Source organism: Leptodactylus fuscus, chromosome 6 (assembly GCF_031893055.1).
Source record: "Leptodactylus fuscus isolate aLepFus1 chromosome 6, aLepFus1.hap2, whole genome shotgun sequence".
Lineage (NCBI taxonomy): Eukaryota > Metazoa > Chordata > Amphibia > Anura > Leptodactylidae > Leptodactylus > Leptodactylus fuscus.
The window spans coordinates 44,621,359-44,644,381 of NC_134270.1; the positions used below are offsets into that span (position 1 = coordinate 44,621,359).

General features: G+C 43.1%; 1 protein-coding gene across 1 annotated transcript; it reads left to right on the forward strand.

The window, feature by feature from the left end:
• The first annotated feature begins 1,572 nt into the window (after positions 1-1,572).
• On the forward strand, positions 1,573-18,050 carry LRRC47 (leucine rich repeat containing 47). Its single transcript, XM_075279828.1, has 7 exons — positions 1,573-2,151; positions 3,793-4,260; positions 5,977-6,093; positions 9,659-9,774; positions 11,960-12,062; positions 12,389-12,478; positions 16,098-18,050. The coding sequence occupies exons 1-7, from the start codon at positions 1,591-1,593 to the stop codon at positions 16,341-16,343; spliced, it is 1,701 nt and encodes a 566-aa protein (XP_075135929.1). The 5' UTR covers positions 1,573-1,590; the 3' UTR covers positions 16,344-18,050.
• The last annotated feature ends 4,973 nt before the right edge of the window (positions 18,051-23,023 follow it).

Sequence of the window (23,023 nt, forward strand, 5' to 3'; positions counted from 1 at the left end):
TGACATCACTGTGTCTATTATCCCTGTACTGTGACATCACTGTGTACATTATCTCTGTACTGTGACATCACTGTGTGTATTATCCCTGTACTGTGACATCACTGTGTGTATTATCCCTGTACTGTGACATCACTGTGTACATTATCTCTGTACTGTGACATCACTGTGTGTATTATCCCTGTACTGTGACATCACCGTGTGTATTATCCCTGTACTGTGACATCACCGTGTGTATTATCCCTGTACTGTGACATCACTGTGTACATTATCTCTGTACTGTGACATCACTGTGTGTATTATCCCTGTACTGTGACATCACTGTGTACATTATCTCTGTACTGTGACATCACTGTGTGTATTATCCCTGTACTGCGACATCACTGTGTGTATTATCCCTGTACTGTGACATCACTGTGTGTATTATCTCTGTACTGTGACATCACTGTGTGTATTATCTCTGTACTGTGACATCACTGTGTGTATTATCTCTGTACTGTGACATCACTGTGTGTATTATCCCTGTACTGTGACATCACTGTGTGTATTATCCCTGTACTGTGACATCACTGTGTGTATTATCCCTGTACTGTGACATCACTGTGTGTATTATCCCTGTACTGTGACATCACTGTGTGTATTATCCCTGTACTGTGACATCACTGTTTTCTATCCCTCTCCTGTGACATCACTGTGTGCATTATCCCTGTACTGTGACATCACTGTGTGTATTATCCCTGTACTGTGACATCACTGTGTGCATTATCTCTGTACTGTGACATCACTGTGTGTACTATCCCTCTCCTGTGACATCAGTGTGTATTATCTCTGTACTGTGACATCACTGTGTGTATTATACCTGTACTGTGACATCACTGTGTGTATTACCCCTGTACTGTGACATCACTGTGTGTATTACCCCTGTACTGTGACATCACTGTGTGCATTATCTCTGTACTGTGACATCACTGTGTACATTATCCCTGTACTGTGACATCACTGTGTGTATTATCCCTGTGCTGTGACATCACTGTGTTTTCTATCCCTCTCCTGTGACATCACTGTGTTTATTAATCCTGCATAGTGACATCACTCTTATAGTTTGCTCTGTATACTGTACAGGAGAGATGTATTAATTCGTTGTCTATAACAAGAGTCCAGCTTGTATTTCCTAATCTGTCTATAAACGCCTCACTATGAATAGTTGCTATGGGCAACAAAGAACCTATGCTAGGATGTACGAGCGGCAATATTCTGTAGTTTGTGCCTCAGTTACGACCTCTAGCGTCCAAATAAAGCAATGAGTTATTATTTGCCATGACTTCAGCAGTGACTTCAGGTTCCTTGATTGGCTCTTTGACCTGTTGGTAAATGACGTCTGGCACTTCTATTGGTTCCATCAATAATGACCGACGCCTAGTGCCCTGAATGATCACATGACTGGCCGGAAAATGACGTGATCTCTGATTGGCTGAGTCACTTCCGTCTGACTCTCTCATTGGTCTGAATACGTGCTGGCTGGTGACGTCTAGCTCTCTGATTGGCTCCGCAACATTTCCGTGAAATGCACGTGTACTATGGTTAGTAGACAACATGGCTGCCGAGTGGCCGGAGGTTGAGCGGGCGGAGAAAGAGAAGCGGCGGGAGCTGGTGCTGCAGGGGGTGGACGAGCGGCTTCGGCAATGTGATGGCCACTTACCGCCTGCTCTCTTCTCTCTCACCCTGCTCAATTACCTGGAGGTGAGCGGCTGCTCGGAGCTGCGGGAGCTCCCGGCTGATCTGGGCCGCCTCTCCCACCTACAGAGCCTGATCCTGTGTAGGAACAAACTGCAGAGTCTGCCCCCGAGCCTGGAGCAGCTGCGCGGTCTGAAGGTCCTGGACGTGTCGGGGAATGAGCTGGAGGAGCTGCCGGCGGAGCTGTGTAATCTGCCCGAGCTGTGCACACTGAATGTCAGCTGGAACCGGCTCCGGGAGCTGCCCTCGGGGCTGGAGCGCTGCACCAAGCTGGCGGGGCTCAACCTGTCCCGGAACATGATCACTCGTCTGCCCCCGGGCCTCATGAGCCCCCAGCTGAGCCTGCTGGCCTCCATATCTGCCGCTGACAACCTCATCCAGGAGCTGGGAGGGGAGATCGGCCACCTGGGGGCGCTCAAGGTACTAAGCTGTCAATGGCAGGTGTAATAAGTGACTCTGTATGGAGCATCAGTCCTAGAATACATCGCTGTCAGCAGTGACCGCCACAAGTGGCCACAGTTACATTATTGTGTGTCCTGATCACATTGCAGGGCTGTATTAATTAAAATGGTCATACTAAGATCACAGCTTATCACTTAGGTAATAAGTCACTGACTAGTGGGGGCTGATCTGCCTGGGGCCCCATCAATCATGAGAATGGGGGTCCTTGGATGAATGGGGTGGCCCATGTAGAAGAATGGAGCAGCAGCACATGTGCCCGCCTGGCACTCATTTCATCTGGGGCACCACAGCAACCCTGTTTTTATGGTCGCTGAGGGTCCCAGTAGTGAGACCACTGCCCATCAGCCTCTTATCTCCTATACTGTGGACAGGTGACCAATTTTTTTTTCTATTTTGCAAAGTTTATAATTTTTTTAAAAGTATCAAAACATTTCAAATACTATATAAATTTGGTATCACCGCGTTCGTACTGACACGTAGAACGCAGGTAACATGTCATTTGTACCAAACAGTGAACGCTGTAAAAATTAAACCCATAAGAAAATGGTGCAAATGCATTTTTTCTCCAATTGCACCTCATTCTGAATTTTTTTCCAGCGTCCCAGTACATTGCACAGCATATTGAATGGTGCCATTACAAAGTACAATTTGTCCCGCAAACAATAAGCCATCATGTGACTCTGTGAACTGAAAAATGAAAAAGTTATGGCTCTTGAAATGTGAGGAGGGAAAAACGAAAATGCGAAACCAAAAAATGGCCTGGTCCTTAAGGGGTTAAAGTTGGACGAACTCTCTGCAGATCTCAAAGTATAATGAGCAAAGGCCTGGGGGGGTTAATAAAACAGTGTTGTTCACCTCTCCTGAGCTCTGCTGCACCTCACTGTTCTCTTTGGGCTTCTGTCTGATGTTGGGACTTGGTGATTATGATTTGTCTCGTAGACCCACGCATCGCAACATCATATGACCAGTGAGGCCCCATCACAAGTCTCAGCAGTCATTGACGTCAGTCAGAAGGCAGTAAGCGTAGGCTGATTCATGCCAGAGCCCAGGAGAAGTGAATAACGCTGTTTTTATGTTTGATCTCCTCCTCCGGACCGCCGCTCATTATACTCTAAGGTCTGAAGAGACCCACAAATGTAATAGAAGTTCGGTCTGAACAAAACTGCAGGTGGAACCTCGCTCATATTGTAAGAACCTAACCAAAATAAGAGATTTAAACAAAATCTCTTTGGTTAATTGGGTGGAGCGCTCATGGCTTAATAAGACTCCACACACCTATATGGTGGTCTTTCCCTATGGAGTGACGATATCCCCTTAATGAGAGATATAGATGGATCCCGAGAGACCTCATTGGCTATAATCTGGTCCATTGGGTATCCATTATGTCTTCCATCCTAAAGACTCCTTTGTCTGCAGTTCTGATTGGACTATGTGATGGAGAATAAGATTTCAGTCCCTAAATATTATAAACTGGAAATATTCCTGTTTAAGGCTAGCAAAAAAATTAAAGTTGGGTATGAACATTATTATTATTTATTTTTATTTTTTTATTTCCCCTTCCCCAAACGTTTAACTTGAACCATCTTGTGCCATTGTTAGACCCTGGACCTGTCCAATAACCAGCTGACCGAGATCCCATATGAGCTGGCAGACTGCACCAAGCTGAAGGATATCAACTTCAAAGGCAACAAACTGAAAGATAAGCGACTGGAGAAGATGGTGAATGGCTGCCAGGCCAAATCCATACTGGAGTACCTGAGGGTCGGTGGCCGCGGAGGGGGCAAAGGGAAGTCTAAGACGGAGAATGCAGTGAAAGAGGATGTGAAGGACAAGAAGAGGAAGCAGAGGAAGGCAAAGAAGGACAGTGGAGGAGATGAAGAGGATGAGGAGGTAGAAGAAGTGAATAAGATGATGCTGAAGATCCTTCATATATCAGACAACCCTGCAGCCCTCACAGTCAGCGTCAGTGCCAGCGTGAAGGATGTGCGGCCGTATATTGTATGCTGTGTGGTCAGAGGGATGAACCTAAAGCCTGGAAACGCCTTGAAACGGTTCCTTACAGCACAGGTAAAGGTCCAAGACCCTCTGAGATGGATGTCTGGAGTGCGTTGTTGGTCCTCATCTATTATAAGTACAATGGTAGCCTTGTGGCACATAGCAACCCAAAATAGCTTAGCTGTGGTAAATTAGGTCTTTTATGTTATTGCAGGGCCTAGGGGGTGGACATGACACAGGGGTTCTCTCTGTGACGTTCTTTTAACCTCTGTCTCATGTTGCTCCTTGTGACCACGTACTAGACATTAAAGTTTTTATGACCTGACCTATGAATATAGAGGAAAGCTGGCAAGTAGCCAGTGTAGCCATCTTCACAGCTCTCTCTGTGTCAGTCACAGACCATTTCTAATGTAATATGGTAGTGGGCCTAACCTGTAGATGGGTCATCAGTATCGGATTAGGACTCCACCACATATTGTATCAGCTGTTTGTAGAGACTGCAGTGCTTGGAGGAGAGTTCACTGAATATCAATCATTGTGTATGGTCTGTGCATCATATTGGACCTCAGTCAGACTAAGCTGCAAACAGTCCACGTGCTGAATGAAGGTGATGTCACAGACCTCTGAATTGGCGTTTACGCAAGCACTGCTGTGAGCAGCTGGTCGGTGGATGGTCCCTGATTTCTGATCAGATATTGAAGACCTAACTTAAGGGTTGGTCATCGTTTTTTAACTCTTCAAAAACCCCTTTTACGTGAAGGCCCCACATTGCAGAAGCACAGTGTTTTTGGCTTCTTCGGAGTTCTCCATATGGGTCCATTATTCCCTGGTGGTCTAGTGTAGAAGAGGGGTTTACATGTTGTTCCCTGGTCATCTAAGGGCATGTTTGTTTCTTTTTTACCTGTGGTCTAGTGTAGAGGAAGGGATCACATTTTATTCCCTGGTCATGTGTGGTAGAATACACAGGCAAATAAAGTCTAAAATCCAGACTGTATATTGCCCACATTTCAAGAACGATTGTGGCCTAGAGACTGACTCTCCTGCCTCCTGGTGGCTCCAGTGTCCTGGACGCTATATATCACAGAATGGTGGAGCAGATACAAGCCAGAGACTCCTAGCATGATAGATCACTATAGGTGCATGGGTTTGGGCTGCGAAATCTGCCTGATATTCATGCATATGCAGGAGGACTTGATGGCCTTACATGAACATGGTTCTGAAATTATTCTCTCTGTAACCAGGCAGCATACATTTTGAACCAAGGACTGTTAGCACTTTTTTTTTCTTGCTAAAAAGTTGTATCCTACAGCAGAATATTTTTTAAAGCCCATGTTATGTAGCATGTTGTCCACCTGATGGCAGCACATGACAGCATTATTGTCTAGGTTACATTTGGCTACAGGATATGTTTTGGCATGTACAGTACGCCAATGTATCATAACACGTTTGGCCCATAAAAGTCGGTGGGTAAATCCAGTGTATTTATGAGGACTTTCCTATCATACATGTAAGTGTACACTGGTGTGAACAGAGGATAAGAGTGTCTGAAGGTTCGTAGTCTTACCTGTATATAGTGATTTGGGAGCCAGGGATGTTACTAATACTATAAACAGGTATTCCTTACACTGACATGGCTGATAACCGTTGACCACATAGTAAATAGTGATTTTACAAGATTTCAGGTCAAGTGTTGATTGAAAGGCAAGAGAGGTCATGTGACCAGAATCTGCTTTCTTGGAATTATTTTTTGGGATTTAGTATTCTCAATATTACATGTCATTGCTTTAGACCAAGCTCCATGAGGACCTGTGTGATAAGAGGACGTTGGCAACCATTGCCACCCACGACCTGCAACGAGTAAAGGGGCCGTTGTTGTACGATGCCAGACCTCCAAAAGAGTTCAAGGTGAGCTCATATTCATTAGAAGTTTAGACAATGGGTATTGTAGGTTGAATAACCTATCCAGAATCAATACTATGAATATCACACAAATGATATCCTATTAATATTATAAAGGTGAAAGTTTGTGAGTGTGGATGTTTGTGTGTTTGGATGTTTAGATGTTTGTTACTCAATCACGCAAAACCCGCTCCACTGATTTGGCTGAAATTTTCCACAAACATGGTCACTACACTCGATTGCGCAATAGGCTACTTTTCGTCACAATAGCACACACAAGTTTTTCCCAGGACCCCCACAAAACCCAAACTCGCATCACTATCTCTGCAATCTCACACACTTAGGACCATAGCAAGCCACAAAATTCATATTACCCTCTACAGCAGAGGTCAGCAACCCCTGGCACATGTGCCAAGAGTGGCACTCCTGCCATATTTCACTGGCACACCAGCAGCACAGGACCTGCAAGAGTTAAATGAAGTCCAAGCGTCCCTTCAGTGCTTTGCTAGAGCTGAGGCATAAGGACACTCCCCTTTGAGAGGGGTGCAGGAAACCCAGGGGGTGGAGCTTAATCGCTCAAGTCTCTGCCTGCCTGCTATAGTGATAGATCCTGCCATCTGCACCCTGCAAAGATTCCCCGAGGAGGAGAGGAAGCTGCTAGCAAAGTGAAACTGAAAAACACACAGGTACATAGGATTACTGTCAGGCATTTGGGGTTATTAGTTTAGTCTTAGTAACTCCATGTGCCTCACATTAATAGGAATAAACCCCATCATGTCCCTCATATTAACCCCTGTGTGACTCATATAAAGGTTACTAATATGTGAGACATATGGAGGTACTAATAAAAGACCTCAATAATGAAGATACTTAATTATTACCTCCAAGTACTCACATATCAGTAACTCTTACACAAGGGTTAATGTGAGGGACATGATGGGGTTAATTGCTATTAATAAGAGGCACATGGAGTTACTAAACTGTCATGCACAGGGACAGACTTTATGTTGCTTGCTCAAGAGTATCCTGTGCCCAAAATGTACATGTACTGGCGGAAAATAACAAATCATACAATGTCATATATCGAAGTATATTCACTTGAAATACCTCTGTCCCAAAGACACTATGTACAGTTTATACCAACACCGTATAGCAGCTGAAATACAAATTAACTTCAACACATAAGTCTCATGTGTTCTCTGGATTACAGCAAAAACAAGATACGCAGTTACATTTCATATCCCATACCTTATACACAGTATGAAAACCTTACCCGCGCCTGTATATACCCACTTTTACAATCACTGCAGACAAAGTCGCGGGTACCAGCTAGTAATACAATAAATCTTAAAGGGGCTCTATCACTAGGAAAAGTCATTTTTAACTAATCACATCCTTGCATAGCCTTTAGAAAGTCTATTTCACATCTACCTATAGTATGTAGATTGCCTCATGCTAATTAGTCTGGTGCACGATAGATCGTGCACACCTCTCCTATTGTTTCCTATCTGAGGCTGCTGATGATGATGACTCAGCTTCCTGTTTGCCTCACACACATAGGAGAGAGGAGGCTGCGGGGAATTTCCTGTGCTGGCTGGAGGCTCATTAGCATATGAATAAAAACGGACTTATTCAGAAACCACTGAGGCAATCTACATACAAAAGGTAAGTGTGAAGTAGCATTTCTAAAGCCTATGCAAGCATATTCCGACATGTTAGGGAGAAAAAATTGTTTAAAAGATAGGATCCCTTTAATAACAGTGGTGTGAACATAACCTTAGTGTGCATTGCAGAATTGGGCAGTTTGAGGCTTTCCTAGTCACCGTGCCATATCAGACACAGCCCGTAGACAGGAGTGGCGCTGTTGGATAGAATCATGGCTGCACAGGGTTATGAGTTTAAGCTTACGACAATAGAATAAACATTACTGTTTAGTATTAATATATTTTATAGTTCACCACCGGACATATATTTGAGACTCCCCTTTTAGGGTGCATTCACACACTGCAGATTTCAGCTGCTGAAACTCGGTTCCATTCATCTGAGTGAGGCTCCGTGTCCTCGCTACTAACACCAACCATTTACATGACTGGAACTTACTTTCAGGTGCACAAATGTCTGCAATAAAATCTGCTTCATGTGAAAGAGGACCTGTCACCACATCAGACTCTGTATTATACTGTGCCGCTATTATTCCTCCTGGAAATATATACCCCTACAGAGTATGACACTATTCAGACATGTCATTGTTGGACTGTTTTGGCACGCACGCTATTGACAGATGAGTGATCGCTCCCAATTTTCTTGGAAGTGTAAAGGAAGGATATCACAATACAGATCTAATAACAGAGGCTAGTATTTACTATGTCGGACATGTCAGGAGAGGTGACAGCTTCTCTGTAATTCCTTTTCTGTGCACTGCCATCACTAACAGTATCTCATATAGGTGAGGTTATGTAGGTGACCACGGTGGCAGGATCTTCCAGGAGATGCAATTACAGAGCAGCTCGGCCGTACAGATAAGCTTACCCTGGCTGTCAGTCATGTTGGAAGCTGCTGGAGAGACAAACCTGCCTTCGGCCTTGCTGTCTGTATACATGTATTGTGATACAAATTCTGCAAGATCCAGAATGATTTTTGGTTGTTGGTTAGAGCTGACCAAGAACTGTCAGCAGTCAGACCCCTGCCCTCATTTATAAGGGTGTCATGCAGGAATATGGAAAAAAAGTTGTAGTTGTCACGACAGGGTTGCTTTGACATGATTTACAACACCATGCTGCGTACAATAGGTAGTTTATCTGTTCTCAGAACTTAGATTTTATTCACCTATTTACAGGACGTAGTGTTTGGACTGCGGCTTCTGTATCTGCGTGCGTCTTAACCGCGCCGCTCATGCAGAACTTGAGGTGACCTGTTTGGACAGAGCTTAATGATTTCAGGCTAATCCTTCATTGTGTGGCCCTAATCCACGGGCCTGGTAGTTAATATTTAACAAGCAGAGAGAAAACACCTTAGACATTTGTCTGGCTTATTCCTTGTCGGCGCAAGCACGTAGTCACATTTAACTGTTATTAGTTATCTGATCCTGGAAAAGCTGGGTGAAAACATGTTTGAATTTCATTAAAGTTATTATTCTCGAAGGCTTGAATGAAGGTGTTCTGACCTGTGGCAGTCGGGACCTGCTGGGAGTTGTAGTTTGGCAACAGCTGGAAAGTCAGAGGTCGGGGGTCAATTCTGACAATATTCAGTCTCTATAACTATTTCTTGTTTTACTTTATTGGGGTGCGTTCACATATACAAGCCGTCTCCTGGTACAAAAGAATCAAAGGAAAACTGATGCCTGAACAGACCTGCAAGGAACCACAGGAAAAAAGTACTGAATGTAATGTCTGATGCTGACCAGCACAATAACCGATGTGGCGGATGGAAGAACGAATCCCATAGAAAACTATAGGATCCATTCTGGCATCAGTTTCCCTCATTTCTCTACACTGTGTATATGGGAAGACGGCCATAGCTTTTGGGGTTTTTTTTTTTCGTTTTTTTAATCACATTTTTTGATATATAATAGATTGTTCCACTGAACCGCAAAGAAATAAACGCCAAGGAGCTTGTCCGGCAGCTGCAGTTTGAGGCCGAGGAACAGAGGAAGCAGAAGAAACGTCAGAATGTATCTGGACTTCACAAGTTAGTACATGAGACAGTACATCTTTTGCAAGAGGATCTTCTGATTGTAGATATCAGTTCTCATACACCCTTAAAAATGTTAGAGGTTTCTCATTTTTCTAATCTCACAGGTGCCTGGTAGTTTTTCAGACTGAATGTTTAGGATAGGTCATCAATATCTGACTCCCCTTGATCAGCTGGTCACAGCAGGTGTAAGGGTAAGTTCACACCAGGTTTCTTGGACCGGAATCTGAGGCGGAGGCTGCCTTAGGTTCCAGTCCAAAAGCCGGGTAGCCGCGACTGAAAGCCGGTGCACTGCACTAGCATCCAGCCTCGCACTTTGCTCCGGATTAGGCCCAATGAATGGGCCTAGGCAGGAGGAGGGAGTGTCTTCAGGCCAAATTACGATGCGACTTGGCCTGAAGAATGAGCTCCCGGAAAAAAACTCCTGAGCAGCTCCCATTGATTTAAATGGGAACTGTCTTTTTGGTCAGGATTTTGAGGCGGATACGGCCTCAAAATCATGACTTAAAAAACTATGTGTGAACTTTCCCTAAGAGCTAACAGGGAGAAGAGCCTGCAGCACAGCTCTGTCCTCTGTGTAGTGGCTGAATCGCTGCACCTCCACAGTTCCCATTCAGCTGCCAGTCACGGTCAGGCTTGGGTACACTGAATTGCTAATATAAGGTTAAAATGTTGTCCTTTTTTGGCAGCAGTATTGCACTTTGACACAAGGGTATGTTCACTATGTCACTAAGAGCCCTACGATAGCAGAGATTATAGTGCTGGTAGACTCCCTGTAATATACTGTACATTGGCATGCTTTACCTGGTGTGTACTCTGTGTAATAGCAGGCCCTTGGTACACTGCATTATGGAAGATATGATCATGGAAAGAATTGCACGGCTCCGCCACAAACCCTCTTCAAACTAGCCTTGACACGAAGGGCACCTAGCAGCAAAGAGTTTACTGTGCCTGTAGAAAGCCAAGCGCCTCAGCTTTTACGTTGTCACAGTTGGTGGTCACTCACCTGAGTGACTGTTCTGAATTGTCCACTTAATAAAAAGGGAGTGGTCGCTGGGCTTGCAGGGTGCACTCTGAATAGTGCAGGTGTCCTGAGGTCTGTTACATAATCTTCTAGTGTTCTCAAGGACTAGATTCTTAATACAAGACATTAGCGTGAGTCCTGCATTCCAGTATCCAGCTGGTTACCTAACACTCAGGGAGGATCCATCCGCCACACACGGCTATTGTGTGCTCCAAGGTGTGTTCTCCCACTTATGGATCAGACATGTATAACATTTCTAATCCCACCAGCACAAAATAACTGATCGTATAACACTGTTTCATTATCCTCCTGCAGATATTGTTACTGCAATGTGCTCTTCTAAGCTCCTGTAATACTGTGGTGTAGTAATATGCAGCATAATCTGGAGAGGGTCATAAAGTTCTTCTAGGCCTGTGCTAGTACATAGAAGGAGTCTGCTATTCGGAGAAGACAAAAAAATTCTTAGAATCGGATTAATATTACAGCGATGAATATGAATGGCAGCTTTTGTCTGTTTGCCAGAGTGACAAGCAAAATTCCCCCCTACTGTCAGCACAGTGCCAGTCCAGATTTGATATGGTCTGATTCCTATGGATACACGGTTACAGATATGGTTGTGAAGACAGAATCTCCAGAACAACTAGTCTTAAAGTGCACTAAGACTAAGATCACACTTTGTGAGTTTGCAGTGGGCTAGATGCGACCGATCGCCTGCTGTAAGCCTCTTCCGATGTACAAGATCCCATCCGGACACTGCAGAAGAAATGCAGCGCAAAGTGCCTAGCACTGCACGTTTTGAACACTCAGCATGTCACTCATTGCACTGGAGAGGTTGAAATCCCTGGCCGGACACGCAACAAAGGTTGAAACCCAGGCCAATTGCATGGAAAACTGCCCAATTTGGGCTGTTTTTGATCCTGTACGCAATATCCACTATGGACATCTCGCTGTGAACTTGCACTATGTGTCCTTCGTCGAAATCCAGAAAAATAGAGCCCAAAGCGGCTAGCTTTTTCTTAGTCTGTACAACCTTCAGCCATTTGGCTGCCAAGCATGGCCATGTGGGACCTTCTACAGTCAAGTAGTGAGGACTGTTTACTGTATATGTGCCACTGTATAAAGAGGTGCTGGGATTCACTTGTAACTTCTGCTCTCCAGATACCTTCATTTATTGGATGGCAAAGAAAATTACCCGTGCCTGGTAGATGCTGAAAATGCAGTGGTCTCCTTCCCACCCATCACCAATAGTGACAAGACCAAGGTGAGTAGTGAAGTCCTCAAGAGTGAGATCTTGCTTTCTATTAAAGGGATTGCATCTTATCCACATATCCTTTGTACATTTGAAAGTATGGAGGGATCTGTGAAAATGGAAATAGAACATGACCTATATTTTGATGGTCCATTATAACATGTCAAGATGTCGGTCATGTGAATAGTCCCCATTCACAAGAATGAATTTTAATGCAGCTGTGTGACAGCCATTCATGATGTCTGTGTGAACATAAGGGTGTAATTGCCCAAAAAAAAAACCCTGAATCCCACCCAGTAAATCTGTACAGTCGCATCATTTCCTGTTTGTTTTTCCAGATCCATAAATCCACTTGTGACCTTCTCCTCGAGGTGACCAGTTCCAGCAGCTTGCAGATCTGTAAAGACATCATGGACGCCCTGGTTGCTGTGAGTCCTGCTCTTCCTGTCTCTCTCTGCCTTTTTACTTTTTTCCCCCCTGTTGTTACCTGATGTTTGGATTTTTTTTGCTCAGACTGGATGTCATAAGTCAGAAACACACTGACTGATCTGCAACATCTGTAGGCATTTTTAACCCCTTAAGGACCAGGCCATTTTTTGGTTTCGCATTTTCGTTTTTCCCTCCTCACATTTCAAGAGCCATAACTTTTTCATTTTTCAGTTCACAGAGTCACATGATGGCTTATTGTTTGCGGGACAAATTGTACTTTGTAATGGCATCATTCAATATGCTGTGCAATGTACTGGGAAGCTGGAAACAAATTCAGAATGAGGTGCAATTGGAGAAAAAATGCATTTGCGCCATTTTCATATGGGTTTAATTTTTACAGCGTTCACTGTTTGGTACAAATGACATGTTACCTGTGTTCTACGTGTCAGTACGAACACGGTGATACCAAATTTATATAGTATTTGAAATGTTTTGATACTTTAAAAAAAAAATGATAAACTTTGCAAAATAGAAAAAAAAAATTGTGTCGTCATGTTCTAACACCTGTAACTTTTTCATATTTCCATGTATGGAGCTGGTTGTGGTGTCTTTTTATGCGGGACAAGATGACGTTTCTATTGATACCATTTGGGGAAAGATCTGATGGTTTGATCACTTTTTATTCAATTTTTTTATAGGAGGCAAAGTGTTGAAAAAAACGCTATTTGGCTATTTTTATTTTTTTTGCCGCTACGCTGTTCGCAGTACGGGATAAATGTTTTAATATTCTAATAGTTCGGGCATTTTGGAGCGCGGGGATACCTAATATGTTTATGTTTACTGTTCTTTATTTACTTTTATAGCTAATCTAGGGAAAGGGGGGTGATTTTGAACTTTTATATTTTTTTAATTTTTTTAATACTTTTAAAAACTTTTTTTTTTTCTTGTTATACATTTATGATCAGACCCCTTAGGTACCTTGAAACCTAGGGGGTCTGATCGCTCATACTATTCACTGCAATACTACAGTACTGCAGTGAATAGCAGAATCCCAGCACTTCTATTAGACGATGCCTCTGGCCTCTGGCATCGTCTAATAGATCTCATGCAGAGACAAGCCTGGAAGCCTTCAATAGGCTTCCGGCTGTCATAGCAACCGATCACCGCCCTCCTGTGACGTTCAGGAGGGCGGCGATCGGCGAAACATGGCGGCGCCCATGCCGCCGGCGCCGTTTACACACTGCGGTCACGTTTGACCGCAGTGTGTAAAGGGTTAACAGCAGCGATCGGCTCGGGCACCGACCGCTGCTGTTAGTGGCAGGTCCTGGCTGTATTATACAGCCGGCATCTGCCCTGTATGGAGCGAGCTCAGCGTGTGAGCTCGCTCCATACATCCCCATGCGACCCATGACATACAGTTACGTCATGGGTCGCTAAGGGGTTAAAGGGCCAGTCAATCGTGTGAGTGGCTTGGCCTACTTTATTTGCAGGCCCGTATACTCTTGTAAGGTTGTTCTCAGTCAGGTTATTAAACATTCTCTTAGTTTCTAATTTCCACCTCTTTCTGGGTAAGTTTTGCGGCTTTTATTAGGCCTAGCATTTTGTAAGCCTGACTTAATAAAGGCCCAGACTTGCACAGGCCATAGCTGATGTATGAAGAGGCTCCTGCGGACTCCCGTGTGTCAGAGTGGAGGTGTAAACACATTAGGAACTGTTGTATGTTTCCCGTATAACTCGCACCACAAAAACTGTTGGGTTATAATGAATATGTTGGGCCAAGGCGAGTGAGGCATAGAACATGGGTTGTGGTGCAAGAAAGGCCCTTGCACCAATTGTGCACCTCAATACCATCCCTTTACACCAGAAGAAGACTATTGAGGGATTGGTAAATTCCCCCACTGAATACAGTAATATAACCACCTCTAGCAGACCTTCATGGAACATCTCAGTACATGCCTCAGCTGCCTCAGAACCTCATAATACATATGTAAGCTGCTGGCCCACCTTGCAATAGAAGCCTGAGCTGCTTCAGCTCCTCATAATACATATTTCCAACGCAGCTGTAGAATATACATAATATATACCTCAGGTGTTGCACAACATAGTAATACACTTCTCAGCTGCTGCAGAACGTAATACACATCTGAACTACTGGACAACTTTCTTAAAGCATGAAGTTGTTTTTCAATCAATGTTTTTCCTAAAAATAGGTTTTAGCAGCGGCTGAGATGTTCATGTGCAGTAAAGTACTTACAATATAAATTAAGATTATCAGCATCACCAAGTAATTCTATAAATACACTCAGTCCATGGCTTTGTCGTTTTATATGATATAGTCGCTGAGCTCCTCTGTGGTTTTTAGTTTTCTTATTTATTGTAGACTTTTCGTGTGTGTTTTAAATAAGATCTTTCATCACCCTTACAGACTCCCAGCTTTTCATGTCCCTCAATAGCTGCCACTCCACTGATTCTAACGCAATTGGAGTTTTTTTTTCTCTAGCCCCCACCATTCCAGAGCAATCATTTGTTAGTTTCAGCACAATTATGCTCTGTACTGTCAGGTGGGCGGTCCTTATCTGTCTGCTCCTGCCTGACACGCCCACCTGACAGTAGAGGGCATATTTGTGCTGACATCAGAACTGATTACTGTGGTTGGGACTAGAGAAAAAATTTCAAATATTCCTGAATCACTGGAGCTGCGCCTATTGAAGGATGCAACAAACTGGAGTTGGTGAAGATGGTGAAAGGTTCTCTTTAATCGTCTGACCTGTGATTTGGGTAACACTGATAGAAATTGGGATTGGAGCCACAGCAGTTTCCAAAGTGCATGAGATTGTGCTTATATCTGTAATGCACATGAATGTCTTTTCTTGCACACTGCAGTGAGTATCCTATTGGAGCTTGTGTCATCTCTTAGGCTCCCATGCCATGGGGCAGCATGTTGGCTAAGTATTAGCATTCATGCACCTATCCCTAATGAATATATGTGCTTTTATTTTTTTCTCCTGAGTCCAAGCTGGATCCCTGTGAAAGTGATCTGTTTGGCCAAGTCTTGGTTTTCCCCCGATTCTCTGTACAATGTGTTACTTTGAAGATGCTAACTTTAGATGTCCTGACTTTAATGGAAATAGTACACAGAGTGCGCAGGGTGTAATTTCACCTCTTGTGATATACACAATCACGTGCTTCCCGTCAGTGGCGCGTCCCTGGCTTGTAATGTGGGAGAGATTGGTTTATATGCTCTGATCAATAGAGCTTTAGAAAGCGCCAACAATGGCGTAGGTGCCCCCATATCTGCAACGGTTCATACTTGGTAATGTTGCAGAATGGAGTTATCAAGTATATTTGGTGTACTCCAGTTGCTTGCATTGGTAATGGCCACCATTCCAGTGCAATCCAATATTCTGGGGAAAAAAAATAGCTTTTTTTTTTTTTTTTTCTTCAAGTGGCACCACGCTTACCTTAGGCTGTCTAGTATTGCAGTATCCAAGTATCTGAGATGTAATACCAGACACAGCCTTTGGACAAGAGTGGCTTATTCCTTGTGATACAAAGGCCATGTTTTTTTGTTAATTCTCCTCCATCCCTATTAATATTGGTGTCTATCTTCTTTGGCAGAAAATGGCAGAACTGAATAAATACACCCTGGAGAACAAAGAGGAAGAGGTTACATCAGACACAGAACCTGACGGTGGTCCCACCCAGCAGCAACCACAGGCCGGACCACCCGCAGCAGCAGAGGACAGCGCCCAGCTGGTGCTAGAGCAGGTGCGGGTGACTGATGCCGATGGGAATCTCAAAGTTTTATACCCGTCAAAAACCGACCTGAACCTGAGTTCCTCCTCTTTCAGCGTTGTGCGTTAGAAGAATCTTTTCACTACTAACAGCGGTTTATTTAATTTATTTTTATTAACTTTGTATGTTTTACTCTTGTACTTGTGTTATCGTCACTGCAGTAACTCCATACACATAGTATACTCACCCATAATATAGTACAGCCTGTTCTTGTATCTTCCCCTGTAGTACATTCAGCTTACCTAGCAGCCACCTAACTACTTCTTCTATGGGTGCCCAACAGCAAAGAGCCTCCATATAAAGAGATGGTCGTAGGATGATCTACCTGCTGTACTATGGGATGCGTCTCCCCGGGACTTGCTATTGTTAGTAGAGATGAGCCAATACTGTTCGGATCAGCCGTTCCGAACAGCACGCTCCTATAGAAATGAATGGAAGCACCTGTGACGCCGGCCGCCGGCAAAGTGTACATGCCAGGTGCTTCCATTCATTTCTATGGGAGCGTGCTGTTCGGAACGGCTGATCCGAACAGTGTTCGCTCATCTCTAATTGTTAGTTATCTGCTTTTTAGGTAGAGGAAAGGTTGGAGACCTGGTGTCGCAAATGGAGACTCCCGTCCCTAATGTTATTTTTATAATTTTTTTTCTCATAGGGAAAGTTTTCCAAAATTAGGTGGCAAATAACGCGATGTATTCTTTTTCTTTATGCTGTTATAAAATCATACAAAAACTAATATTTCATGTTATTTAATTCTGGCATCATCTGTTGGAATAACGCTATAGAGGGCTAAAGGGTAACCAATGTACCCAATACATTGCTTTATCTATCTTTCTCTGTAGCAAGATACAGCTAAATATTTTACCTTAGTGTTTACAGCTGGTTGTCTAGGTTACAGACCTCTTCTCTGGCGGTTCTTTCTCTCTTCATATTGCTTTCAGTTGCTGAGCCATGATAAGAGCTGATCAGTGTCAGTTATCTCTGGATGTAAATACGGTGATAACCATGCAGTTTACAACAAGCACCGGCACACTGCTGGACTCCAACTGAACTGAAGACCAGGAAGTGGAGGGAAGAGGAGACCGGTCGGTAGATGAAATCATGAGATGGGAAAACTACTAGAATATTTCCCCTCTTGATAATTATTTAAAATAATTAAATTTAATGGTGTTATCCGATTTCTGGAATTGATGGCCTGTCCTTAGGATAGGCCACTATATTGGATCTGAGGGGGGGTTCTGACACCCAGGACATCCACAGATCACAATGTGGCTTTCGGTAAAGTTTACCTACTACGAGCCACACTTACTGTACAAACTGCAGGGGTGAGTTTAGAGACTGCAGTGCCTACGCTAGTCGCTTCAGTTTGTACAATGAGTGAGCAGCATGGCTTGTGGTGTCTTACTACAAGTGATCTGTGGGGTACCTTTAATGGGAAAAATAATCCCTTTAATGGGAAAATATTAGTCAAAACCACTATAAAATATATCATTCCTTGCAAACCATATTGTTTTCAGCTATTCCCGGGAATACCATTCATTACATTGTATGATCCCATGCAGTTGGCCATAAGAAATCTCTTATGCAGTCTGTGTTACAGCCACAAATCCTGTCTCATGGGACTAATGAATTTAGATGCTGCTGGTAGTTTGGGTTATTAAACCTTTGGACATGTAGGATATGTTCTTGGTGCTACAATTTATTTTTTTTTAATAGCCATGTAAATGCAGCCCATGATGTGGACAAATACACTAAAATATTGTGTGCAACTACAATAAAAGAGAGAACAATATCTGTCCAGGTGTCCTCCCATTCATCGATCTTTATTCTGATCCAAGTAATAATTCTCCAATCCCTCCACTGCTAGAGAACAAAATTTTTTATATATATATATATATATATATATATATATATATATATATATATATATATATATATATATATTCAGGGAAATTGGAGGATTCTGGACGACTTTGTCTAGGGTCTCTTTCATATAAGCATTTATATCTGTCTTGATAAGTTAGCACTGCAGAATCTGGGGCTGACAATAATAATTACCAGTGTTCCCATATGTATTAAATCTGGATTTCTATAATACGTTTGTCTGAGAACAGACTTGAACAGTCAGTATGCACAAAGCACAATGTGATCTCCTCCATATATATATAACTGAGGCCTGGGAGGCAGCTTCCCTTAGTTTCCCAAGTTAAAATTACAATTGCTGTGAATGGTTATACATATTCTCAAAATATTTTTTTTTTTTTTTGTAATAGAATATTATCTAAACATATATTGCTTATATAATGCCACCATAAACTGTAGTGCTGTACGGAGATTATCAGTTTTTGTTCCCAATGGGTGCCCAATCTGTTTGGCATACACTAGGACCCATCTGTATGTTTCTAAAATGTGAAAGGAAACCCACACAACATGAGGCGGTCATACAGACTGCAGTGTTGTCCAAAAGTATTGGCGCCCCTGCAATTCTGTCAGATAATACTCAGTTTCTTCCAGAAAATGATTGCAAGCACAAACTCTTTGGTATTAATATCTTCATTTATTTTGCTTGCAATGAAAAAACACAAAAGAGAATGAAAAAAAAAGTCAAATCATTGATCATTTTACATAAAACTCCAAAAATGGGCCGGACAAAAGTATTGGCCCCCTCAGCCTAATACTTGGTATCACAACCTTTAGACAAAATAACTGCGCACAACCGCTTCCGGTAACCATCAATGAGTTTCTTACAATGCTCTGTTGGAATTTTAGACCATTCTTCTTTGGCAAACTGCTCCAGGTCCCTGAGATGTGAAGGGGGCCTTCTCCAAACTGCCATCAAGAGATCTCTCCACAGGTGTTCTATGGGATTCAGGTCTGGACTCATTGCTGCCACTTTACAAGTCTCCAGTGCTTTCTCTCAAACCATTTTCTAGTGCTGACATCAATGATTTGACTTTTTTTTTTTTTTCATTCTCTTTTGTGTTTTTTCATTGCAAGCAAAATAAATGAAGATATTACCAAAGAGTTTGTGCTTGCAATCATTTTCTGGAAGAAAATGAGTATTATATGACAGAATTGCAGGGGTGCCAATACTTTTGGCCAACACTGTACATGCAGATGTCCTCGGTTGCACCAGAACACCAGCCCTGAGCACCTATACTGCTTTGTCATACATGGAAATTCCAGTCTGAGGCGTTCCCGAGGTCTCATCTTGGTCTAATCCGATAATGCAGCGCTTCCTGGTGTGCAGCGCGGGCAGTAGAATACAGGACCTGTTGACTTCTAGGAGAAACAAAGGACTGAGCGTTTGGTAACAGCAGTTACTGGCACCGAATTGTGTAAGACTGGTTCTTCCTGAGCGGGACATGGAGAGACTTGGCAGCAGAACATGTCTTGTCTCCAATACATTCCAGGCATCGTGTTCTCTGATCTCCAAGAGCTGTTTATTCTGTTTCATTTCTGATAAGACTGGCCACAAAAGATCCTCACGGGCTTCTGGGGACCATTGCTAGATGGTTGGGAGAAACTTACTAAAGTACTGAGAAAAATTATAACCAATTTTGAACAAAAAATGTGCAAAAATTCAGCGTCTGTATAGAGCATGTGCCACTGTGTTGCATTGGTATAGTATGTACCCTTATGCATTGTAAATTAGGGGGTTATTCCCATCTCGCTGCTGCTCTGTGCAGTTCCCGTAACTCCCATAGAGGTGAATGGGAGCTAAGGATAGTGTAGCATTGTGAAGCCACAGAAATGTTTTGCAGCTCCCATTTTCCTCGAACATTATAAAGCAGCTTTGCTCAGCTCTTCCTATTAGGGTCTATTCACACGGAGGAAAATAGTGAGGAATTTGGTGTGGAATTTCAGCGCTGAAAAAAAAAAAAAAAGTCCCTCATTGACGTCAATGGGTTCCTTATTCTGCTAGCAGAAAAAACCCATTGAAGTCAGTGGGAGGCTTTTTTTTTTTTTTTCAGCACTGAAATTCCACACCAAATTCCTCACTATTTTCCTCCATGTGAATAGACCCTAAGTCTCGCCCTAGGACTCAGGACAGGGAGCCGTTCTCTCCATCTTGGCAGTGTTTTGCTGAGATGGGAATTACCCCTTGATTTAGCAGAAGAGGTAGTGTAAGAACTTCCTTAATGTTTCCCAATCTTTTTCCAGCCATTCTTGACTTTGGCTTAAAAACAGCTACATTTTCATGGATCCTCAGTCTTAAGCCAGCCATACACATTAGACTTTAGTCTACTGAAATCTAATCGGCCATGCTGGAAGTTATTAGCCACCTGTTATTCAAAAATACCATCAACAGCCACTTTTGGTTGATCGTCAGCCAACTTGGACAGACTCAATAGGGCAGACTTGTTAAAAATGGGGTATTGTACATCATAATACAGCTCTACTGGTGCAGGGACCTAGAGATTTATGGCGGCTGTGTCCTGTTCGTAAATCTCTCCACTGTCCCCGTGTAAGAATGGAAATCAACACCAGCTATGAACTAGATTTCCATTGTAATTCATGCCAGAAAGCCGTTGTGAGTTCTAAGAAGTTTATCGGAGCAGGGCGCGGACGCCTCAGCAGCGGCCACATTTGCTCTATGTGGTGGGTAAGGTTTAGCTTGGGCCTTGAGGCGTGTTTGTTTTGTTTGTTTTTGTTTTTTATTTACCTTTTTGTTATTGTTGGTGGTGGGATTGTTCCTTTGGCTGGTCTTGTACCACTTGTCCAGCAAAGTCCGTACATGACTTTTCAGGACAGTTGGGGCAGTTTTGATTCAGACCAAATTGGAATTGAATCTGATGGCTGATATGAGCAAAGCTGACCCAAATTTAATTTCAGGAAGTCTACAGTAGACTACAGAGTGCCCTAAGTAATTCAGTTTAGGCTGGGGCACAAAAGATCCTGTATGCCTATGTATATAGGGCGGTTGGAGGCGATAGCTGGCATATGTTATGTGTACAGCTTGCGTAAAGCAGTTTTCCGAGGATATTTATATGGTTGACCTTAGAATAGGTCGTGAATATCAGATTGATGGGTGTCCAACACTCCATTTCCGCACGGATTAGATGATTATAGGCGCCAACTCCAGCGTTTGCTCTGGAATATCAGTTTGGTCCCTTTTGCTTGAATGGAACTGAGCTAAGAACCTTCAGCTGTTACTCAAATGCTGCAGACCTTCAATCAGCTGATCATTGGGGTACGGCCATCAATATACAAATCCTTGGATGTTCTTTAAAGCTAAGGCCCCAAATTGTGAAACTCAGCTTTTTTTGTTGCAGATTTTTTGAGCCAAAGTCAAGAATGGCTATTAAAGTAATGGGAAATATATAGAAAGTTCTTATTCTTCTCCCTTCTGCTCACTCCACTCCTGGCTGTGGCTCAAAAAACCACAGCAAAATCTGCAACAAAAAAGCTGCTTTTTTGCAACGTGGGGTCTCAGCCTTGAAGTGACACTGGACCCCATTCAGTTAATGTAGCCAAACTACATTTCATGAACATGAGTGGCACTGTTTGTGGAGATAAGAAAAAAAAAAAAAAAAAGTAAACCTGTTTTTGCAATTCTCATACAATCCTTTAAGTCATGTCATAATATAGCATCAGGGAGCTCAAACCTTAACCTGTTACTTTAAGGAAGAGAAGGGATCACTTTAGATGGCGGTTTCCATAAATTGGATTCCTCATTGTCTGGCTTGGAGTCTATGAGTGTTACATAATGAAAGAGTCTATTAGAGGTTCTTGAACGTCGGACAAGCTCTAAATGGCTTTGGGCACGTTACAGAGATTTCTGGCTCTTCCTTCCCATGTATTCAAATTTCCCTTTGAGTCTCGGCTCATGTAGCAATAGCCGTAGATCGGACGTGACTTGGAAGTGTAAGAAAAGGAAAGGTGTTAATATTGGCTGAATAGACTCCTGCACATGGCACAATGCCTTTGATAAGCCCTATACAGCTGTGTGTACAGGGAATGTTCTGTCTGAACACAGTCTTGTTTCTATATTGGTTTATTACAGTGTGTACTAAGTGGCTGAGAATCAACACGTACAACCAACAACATACTCAGGATTTATTTCCTTAAAGAGGGGGAAATGATATAGATAAGACTCCTTCCTTCTAGAAATGGCGCTGCTTTGGGTGTGGGTGGCATCTCAGCCCACTTTAATTTTACCATTCTGGACAACCCATGGGCCAGCCATAGTTGTGTAATATACTAATCTCATCTCTAATAGGTTTCCAAAGGATGGGGGTCCAACCAACCATGAGAACAGGGGTCTTCTTACCCTTGTATGAATGAAGCAGTGGTCAACATTTGTGATAACATGGTCAACTATCTTTACCAGTCCCCATAGACTGAATGGAAGTGATAGCACTCATGCTGCAGCCCATTGGAATGGGGGACGCTCAGAGCCGTATTTACCATTAGGCTAACTAGGCTTCAGCCTAGGGCCTCAAGATCAAGAGGGGCCTACATTCAAATTGTTAGCAAAATTAAAATTACACTATTCTAAAAACAGTAAAACACAGCCGAAAATAAGGAGTGGCCCCTGCACACAGTATTATGTCCCTTAGTGGCCCCTGCACACAGTATTATACCTCATAGTGGCCCCTGCACACAGTATTATGTCCCTTAGCGGCCCCTGCACACAGTATTATACCCCATAGTGGCCCCTGCACACAGTATTATGTCTCATAGTGGCCCCTGCACACAGTATTATGTCCCTTTGTGGCCCCTGCACACAGTATTATACCCCATAGTGT